Source organism: Atta colombica, unplaced genomic scaffold, assembly GCF_001594045.1.
Source record: "Atta colombica isolate Treedump-2 unplaced genomic scaffold, Acol1.0 scaffold27, whole genome shotgun sequence".
NCBI lineage: Eukaryota > Metazoa > Arthropoda > Insecta > Hymenoptera > Formicidae > Atta > Atta colombica.
In genome coordinates, this window is record NW_017259370.1 from 2,975,711 (window position 1) to 2,985,360 (window position 9,650).

Below are 9,650 nucleotides of genomic sequence, written 5' to 3' on the forward strand. Positions count from 1 at the left end.
ATTACGTTTACCTATATGTGAAAGAAAATATCACTATCTGATTTTATAAATCGTTAGCCGATTATGTAAATAAAATAACCTAGTATTAGTAACAATTAGCATCTTAATCTTCTCTTATGTCTCTTTTATGCATGCATCTTTCTCATGTCGCATAATGCAATTATATTGCTATCGGTTTCAAAAATAAAAATAATGCACAAAACCAAATTACTCTATCTTGAAAACAAATATTGTAATGATAATTATTATTATATGTTTATCCTGTTTTGAAATCAAATATTGTAATTATTGCGATAAGTTAGAAAAACTGCTTGCATCAAAGGAGTCTTAATGAGAATTTATTATAGTATGGCAAAAACAAATTGAAAATTGAAAAAACATACGTATACAGTAACGGCAGACGTAAAGAATTAACGTTACACAATAGGAATATATCTTCGGTCTTTTATGACCATTCAAATACAATATATACATATTTTTGATAAAATGGAAAGTAATTTCTATCACAGTAAAATTGTAAAAATAAATAGGATGTCAATACTAATTTTTATTGACAGCCAAATTTAAAGTTTTGCTAAAAGCGTCGCGAAGAATATTTGCCAAAGGAGATCATAAATAGGTCTTTTTTCTCTTTTTTGCCCAGGAATTTAGCAAAAATTAATTTTGGTCTGTAATTAAAAAGAATTATTTGCCTCTTTTAGAATGTCATCGAAATTTACAATACATGGAAAAATAAAAGTTCTTCTTTATTTAGAATGTAATCCAGTAAGAAAGAATCACTTTGCCACATTTTGATTATTAGATGAACTGCTCAAAATATCAATATTACTGGATGTGTAAGTATAAATATCTAATGTAATAATTTATATTTATGATGAAAATGTATATAATTGTTTAAAATGTTACACAATCCAATAGAACTTTAACTAAGAACAAGCATGTAATTATGATCAAACGTAGATTTATAATAGGATAAGTACATGATGCAAAGAAAGAGACCGGGATCTCTTCCATATATTTTGCAATATTTATTTAAATATTGTGAGAAATGTATAAAAATTTACTTTAAAATATGTTTATATTCAAAAGAAATACAAGAAAGTTTTTCAATAAAACACAGATACGTGACAAAGCATATGCCGAATACAATTTAAACAAAATTAAATGATATGTATTTCCCATATAAAGTTTAGGTTTTTAATTGTAAGCATATATTTGTCTGTTTATTTTCTTACGTTCAAAAGTTGGAAAACATTATTGATACATTTTTAGTTAGAAAATTAATTTAAAATTCAGCTTCATCCAAAGCAGAACATATTGCAACAATGCAAAAATTTCAAAGAAAGCAGATCTACTAGATTTGATTGTTTTGAAACGTGTATTTTCGACATCTGTTTAAATGTTGATATTGTCTCAGTGTCTACACAAGTCGTTAGTTTGGAAAAAATAGTGACTTTTAAGTTTAAATTCGAAAAATATTCTGCGTTAATTTATATACCGAAAATTTATCACATACAAAATCTGCAACATTTTTTAAACAAATGTTTCTTATATTAATTAAATTGAATTGTTGCTAATTGCTTTTGATAGAATATTATTTTTTGAAGATATTTATTAATCTGTTTTTACTCTCGACTACTGCTAATAACAATAAGCATAACAAAAAGAATGTGTTTTATTTGGACCGAATCGATTGTTATTTTCTTATTTTCTTGAATTTATCATTATTAAATTAGTGAATCAGTAAATTTTTTCCAATATTTTTTGTAACGGCTCGAAAAATAATGAAACGATAAACAGAATTTCCTGATTTAAATACATGTTGAAAAATAATGTACTACTAATATCTTTAGATTTTCAAATAATGTTTATAGCAAGAATATGGTACAATACTATAATTTTCCCATTGTAATTATATTGTTGATTAATTACTTTATCATAAAACCTTAAGCTAAATATAGGTTCAATTATTGTGTTGGGATCATTAAATTCGAAAGAGTATAAGTTTTTTTAATATCTATGTGAAATTATAAAAATATATCTTTTTGAACATATATATAAGGTTGTTTTAAAATTTAATATATTTTCCCGTTTCACAAATATTCTACGATCATTATATTCAATATTTTTTACGAGAAAAAAATGAACTTTTTAAAGTTTTATATATGATAATATTTTGTATATAAAACTATAAAGGTAATGTCATCTAAAAATTAATTTTACCTACAAAATATTTTAGATTTTACACTTATTCCCGTATTTTGATACAAGAAGTGAAATATCTCATACATATTAATTTTCCGATGACTTTATCTTAACACTTTTAGGCACAAAACAGAAAAATTACTGTAAAGTATCAATCTAATTACACATTAAATAATAATATTTATTGATTATTAGTAATTAAGATATATGTACTAATGACCTTAAATATGCTATATGTATTTTTGTATCGGACATCGAAAACATTCTCAGTTTTCAATTACCTCTCGAAACGATAAGATCGTAATTATATATTTTCGATATTAACAATTTATCAAGTTGTGTTAAGCATTGCTATTACGAAATAATAAGTGCACAATTTTAATATACAAGGTGAGTCGCCAAAAATATAACGTATATCAGAACAATCTGTGTAATCACTAGGATACATAATTTATAATCAAAGATTACTTTTTCATTAAAATTTATTTTTTAAACAACTACCAATAAGATTTACTTTTTATTTTTGTGTTTCTCCCGATTACTGTAATGGCTTATATATTTTTATTTCCTTTTTTTTATATAAAATTTGAATGAAAAAACTATGAAAAGAGTTCTGCGTTTATATTTTTTTAATGTTCCTACAGACATCTCAAACGAAAATTGGCATAAAGTTTTTAAAGCTGTTATTAATTGATAGTCTAGTAATTAATTTCGCTAAGACGGATTACAAAAGTTAATGTAGTTTATCGTGTATCTGTTTTCATTCCAAAATATTCTTTCCGAGGAAAATCTTATTTATAACGTAATATATTACGTAATATATTACGTTACGTGTACTGTATATTATGTAAAAATTTCTTTCTGAAGGACGTTTTAAAATGTAGCCTAAGTTATGATCATGGACGTAGTGTTGTAAATAAATTTTCTCTGTCTCACAGGTTTCATTATTAATAGCGGGATTCTCTAAACGTCTTATCGATAATTATCGTTATCGTTAACTAGTAATGATAGGATAATCCTGAAAGAAAATGTGATTGGCTGTCACTTAGTTAACGATAGTGATAATTATCGATAAAACGTTTAAAGAATAATCTCGCAACAGATACCTTTCAAAATGCAACGTAGAATATGTTTGAATAATTCGAAAGAAAGTATACGAAATAATATATACATATTTCACATTTTTCATGTTTTATTCTATACTTTTTTCTGAACTAGATGATTTTTTTATGATAAGTTGAATATACAGTACATAAATATACAACGCGAATGCTAATTTTTCCATTTAAAAATAAATATATTTATTGAATTTTCTTGATTTGTTGTTATTACCATTAGCTTCCAAATTTTGTTATAAAAAAGAATTTAATAAAATCTTATAAGATTTGAAGAAGGGACACATTTATGTAATCATAAATTTATGTATCATAGAAACATTTGAACATATTATAATTGATATTCATACTAGATTGACCGGACAATATATATGTACATTATATAATCCAATCAGACTTACGTTATACTACGAACAGAAATTCTTCTCAAAGTCGATGTACAATTTTTATTCAAATTAATAGCCCAACGAAAAATATAAATTTACACGCGGATACATCACAAATACAGAAATTATATTTTGAAGAATTGAAAACTTTATATAAAGAACAAAAAGAAAAAGAACCATATGTTCTGACTGTTTCTTCCAGTATCCTCTAAATACAATAGTAAAAATAAAGTCTGAGTTTTTTATTTCGATAAGAAAACACTACCTGGTTCTTACAGCCTAAATTTGAGTATACAAAAGTAGAGACAGTGGAGGGCTTTTCAGAACATCATTTATAAATGATGAAGGAGATACAACGTGAGTAAAAATTAAAATGTTATAAGCGGATTGATATATTCAATTGAATATTTATAATTATGTAAAATATATCGTTGAAATATAACAGATCAGAAAGTCGCATTAGATTTTCTGCCAATTGGAGCCCGAATATTTCCTTGTTGAGATGAACCAAGATTTCTGATGACTTTTGATATTTTTACAACATATGAATATAATTACACGATTTTGTCGAATACATCAACTAGAAATATAACAAGTTATCTACTTGATTTTCAAAAAATAACGGATTTCGAGGTGACTCCTCGAATCCGAACATCACGTCTCAGCAATACTGCTATCGCATTTCACCATAGTAAAATCATTCTTTTTTGAAAGTGAGAGAATTATGCATTTGTAAACCTTCTTAATACATGCTTAATTAATGATTTATTAATGAACAATTTCTTCTTGATATCAGTTTCTAGAATATCTTTTGAAATTAAGAATATTCTTTAATCAATTCTTTTAAATTAGTATTATTATATTTTAACTTCATGATGATCGACCTACTTGTGTTCTTGCTAAATAGTCTATACATTTTTTACAGAATACGTTTTACTTGGTATTTACAATATTTTTAAAGAATTATATATAGTGCAGTGTTTAGTGTTGATCAAATCTGACTAATTTTGAATGAGAAAATAATAAAACATAAAAAAGAAGACTTTCAATAATTTAATAGATGTTTATAAATAAATTTCTGAGATGTATTATTTACGATATACGTTATATAACAGGAGCGCATCCTGACAAATGTCTAACCATTCCTTCTCATGTCTTCTTTTTAATCTTTCTTGTGCTTTTTCCGATACGCGCCGAGAAAAAAATATAGTTAATTTTAATAAATATTTAGTTCAATACTACCAACATTTACTTACAGTAAGTAAATATTTGTTCAATAAAAAAAATGATTGAATCAAATTAACATTTCTTGTATCAAATAAATATATCTTTATATTTAATAAATATTTAGTTGGCAGTATTCAACTAAATATTTATTAAAATTGATTATATTTTTTTTCAGTGCGTGCAACTTCAGACGATTATGTCTTTATGTCCTCGTATTTACATACAAACAAAGCCTACAAGGTTGCAACATTTTTTTCGATGGGTTTCGAAATACAGCTTGCTCGCCGAGCGATTAATTCTTATTCATTGACAAATAAAAATCAGTCGATCAATGAGTATATTCCATTCCTACATTAAAAAAAAACATGTTGCAACCTTTTAGACCTTGACTATACACAAAAACAATTTTAAAAGTATTTTTTAGAAAATACATAAGACATTCTTTTATTCGATCTTGACATTAATATAGCAAATAATCACGTTGAGAAATCAAAGATGCCGACACGAAGTGTCCCAACTGTTACTCGACAACTGCAAAATAAAAAATGAAATTCTATTCCGAAAATATAGATCGTCTAAAGTGGACTTAAATTTTCTTTCTCGAGCTTTATTATCTTCTCGTTATAATCAATCATTTTGATCAGACTATAAACACTACTGTATTACCTATAACACTATCTATACATTAAATTAAAAACAGCAAATTAGATCAAATGAAACACTTTTTACAAAACCATTCCATACCTGATACTACTTATAAATGTGAATTTAATAGTTATTAAAATATCTGATATATATGATAACCTGAGCGAAATTAAAATAAAATAACATATTTTTAGACTAAAAAAAGAATAAATTCCACTTTACTTATAATCTTATAAGTTAAAAACACGTATTTTTTGGAAATTATTTTAGAAACTGTTATAAAAATAAGTAAGAAATTCTTAAGTTAAAAATATAATTTTTCGGAATTATAGACGATATTAATGTAAACATCAGACATAGACAGCAGTTAAATACGTATTTATTCTCATTTGCACTTATTGTTGAGGAAATCACATCATACTACATATCGCAAGAGCATCTCAAGAATATAACAGATATAACTCATGTTCTAATCCCAGATTTCCGATAAGATGCCGTTCTAAATTTGGGATTTATTTATTACAGGTATTACATTTTCTTTTTAAGGAAAATGCATTTTAAACAGTATTTCTCATATTTTATATCAAAATCTCTTTTTAATTTATAAAAAAAGTTATAAAGTTATAAAGTTTATTTTTTTAACTTGTTTTCTTTATTTTAATTAATATTGCACTAAAACAAACCCATATAAAAATATCATTCAGTATCCTAATATATAATAAAATATGATTATAATTAAGAGAGAAACAACTAAAATTTAAAACAATTAAATAGAAGAAGTAAAACCTAACAAAATTCTATTATTTTGAAATGATTTTAGAGAAATAGCTGTTATATTTCGTGAAGAAGAAGATCCATTAATGCGTAAACTAAAAATTGCGTTCAATAGCATATCAATGCTTCAGGAACCATCAATCCATTTTGATGGTTTTACATGTGGTTAATCGAGGGTATTACAACATTGCTCGCTTATTTGGATGCAATTAAGGTTTTTTTTATTTAATATTATTTCCAATGACAAACAATGAATAACAATAAAATTAATTAAATTGATGTAGTAAAGTAAACCTGGAAAAACTCTTTTTGAATAATTCAGATACTATATAATTTAAAATAATTATAATACATTTTGTAGAAACGTTACTATATAAAGCACATCTAATACGAAATAATTATTTATAAAATAACAATAATAATGCAATGCAGTAGCACTGCGCGATGCATATTTTGTTACTAATATGATCTGACCTAATCAATTATCGATTATATTAAAATTTTCACTTCTAGATTTTGCCAGATTTTCATATAAACCATTTGTTTGTGCCGTGGATAACTTGATTATGCCATGGATGTGTTATCCACTGGGAAAGTTTAAATGCTTACTATGTAATTCGAAGTACACATGTCGTAAGTATAGAGGAGCCAATGTCACTTAGTTTGCTGGAGTTTTAGGTTAACTAGTGAGCGGCAAACGCAGCAAGACGGCAAGACCGGTCGAGAGCGCGGTGCGTCCAAAGTGCCATTGACCAGCTGTGAACAGTCTGACGATCTTTCCGTCAAAGACACCGCGCACTGACGAAGAAACGAAAGGTCGATCAATTAAACGATAAGCGATCATGGCAACGCCCACCTGTGATAAGAAAGCGAGAGTGATCGTTTTAGGAGGTGAGGTCTTGCTACATATCTATATGCCGGGTGTATGGAGCGGAAGAGCGATAAGACGGTGACGATTGAAACCTTTATCCATTTGTGGTTACAGGGTGCGGTTTCATCGGCCGTAATCTCGTGGGGTATCTACTGGATAACGATCTGGTATCCTACTTGCGAGTCGTGGACAAAGTACCACCGCAAACTGCGTGGTTCAATGTGGAGCACCAGCGGATGTTCGAACATCCTTTGCTTGAATTCAAGAGCGCCAACTTGATTAACATAGGTAATTATGATCAGGATATATCAAAGAACAGGAGTAAATTGATTTAATCAATTTACATCTATATAATTGAAAGAAAAAAAATTTTTCAAGTTTTACTACTTGCTAAAAAAATATTATAGTTAATATTCCCTTTCTCTTTCTTATCCATTATTGTATTTATTTTCTGTATGATAAGAGTAATCACTAATTTATCACGTGTCGCAGTTTATCATAAAGTATAAAAAATATGATATAAATGATAATCTGTAAAAGGATAATTTTTATCCTATCAAAGTGTCCTGCCAAAATGCGTTTTCCTGTGACGAGCCTATCGATTATGTGTTCAATTGTGCTGGAGAGACAAAGAGTGGTCTCACAGATCCAGTGTATAAAGAAGGTATTTACAAATTGAGTCTGAACTGTGCCCAGCAAGCAGCAAAGATTAGAGCTTTGCATTATGTGGAGATATCTTCTGGTAACCTTAACGCTTCAGAAAAGGTATCTCTCTTAATGCCATATACTTTAGTGCGAATACGGATTCAGGATTGATCATTGTACAATGTCATGTAGACTCCTCATAAGGAAGATGATGACGAAGAACCATGGACATTTGTTGCAAAATACAAGTTACAAGTGGAACACGAATTGAAGAACATACCAGATTTGAAATATACCATTCTCAGACCAGCTATTGTATATGGTTGCGGTGACAGAAATGGCCTAGGTAATTCTAATTTCTCTCACAGTTTATTTTGTTAAAAACTGCATTCTTTTTGATTTAAAAAAAAAAAAAAAAAAAAAAAAGAATATATATCTTGGTAACTTGCAGCACCAAGACTGGTAGTGGGTGCAGTTTATAAGCATTTAGGAGAGATGATGAAATTGCTCTGGGGACCGCATCTTCATATGAATACGGTTCATGTGAAAGATGTTGTCAGAGCTATGTGGCACGTAGCTAACAGACCAGAAACAATAGGCCAGACGTATAATCTCGTGGATGAGGGAGATTCTACTCAAGGTTCTATCAGTGCCATAGTCTCGGAACTATTTAATATCAATCATGACTACTGGGGCACTGCGCTATCTACACTGGCTAAAGTATGCAGGCCTTTATGTTAAGTGTTTTGTGTGTGTGTGTGTGTGTGTGTGTGTGTGTGTGTGTGTGTATTTCATATATGTAATTTCATATATATGAAGTTTGTTTTTATCTTATATTTTGTAGACTGATATGAGCTCTGTTGTCGAGGAGGTAAATGACAAACACATGGCCCCTTGGGCAGAAGCATGTCGCAAAGATGGAGTGGAGAACAGTCCTCTGTCCCCGTATATAGATCAAGAACTTTTATATAATAAGCACTTGTATTTACAGCCCGGAAAGTTATGGAACACCACGGGATTCACGTATCTGTACCCTAAATTAACGAAAGATGCTCTTACAGAGGTAAATTATCGTTTATTATGTTTATGTTAATTATGTTTCATAAGTTAATCTCGAAAAAAAATGAACATGTTTGTAAAGATGAATATTCACAAAACTGCTTTCTCCATTTACAGGTACTGAATGATTATGTAAGCATGAGGATTTTTCCACATTCCTTGGTTCTGTGAACTTAGCAATACCGACTGCCGAATTCGAATATCGATTCTCTTTTACACGAAGATACTATAAATATCGGATACGGTATACGACGCCGAGCGATGTTTTCACCTTGTGCCTAGAAGGGTTCTATAGTTATATATATTCTATTATACACGTTATATACATCTTTACTTGACGTTTTACACGCCAGTAAATATTGCTGAATGAGATTTTAGAAAAATGCATATATATAAAATTTGGATATTTCGTAGACGGCCTATTGCCAATGTGATAAAGTAGCAATTAACGTACTTATTTTTAACATAGTTCTGCAAGTACAGAACATTTTCGCACCTTAAAAATGACTAGTCAAACAGTGACGTTTAAGAATGATTCGGAACAAATTCTTATACACGAAGATAAATATGTGTATAAGAATACTTAAATTTTAAGACGTGGTCTATGAATCAATTTTGATGAATGTTTTAGAAGATCATTAGTCAAAAAGAATGCTTTTTATATACCATTTTTTCAAGACTGCGTACCAATAAAGTTGTTGAAAACTTATATATGTATATATA

At 28.3% G+C, this 9,650-nt stretch overlaps 1 protein-coding gene across 1 annotated transcript; it reads left to right on the forward strand.

The window, feature by feature from the left end:
* The first annotated feature begins 7,045 nt into the window (after positions 1-7,045).
* On the forward strand, positions 7,046-9,464 carry LOC108689426. The gene is made up of 7 exons (XM_018196182.1): positions 7,046-7,243; positions 7,338-7,511; positions 7,786-7,988; positions 8,061-8,214; positions 8,320-8,588; positions 8,713-8,931; positions 9,045-9,464. Exons 1-7 carry the CDS (start codon positions 7,195-7,197, stop codon positions 9,096-9,098), a joined length of 1,122 nt encoding a protein of 373 aa, XP_018051671.1. The 5' UTR covers positions 7,046-7,194; the 3' UTR covers positions 9,099-9,464.
* Positions 9,465-9,650: the final 186 nt, after the last annotated feature.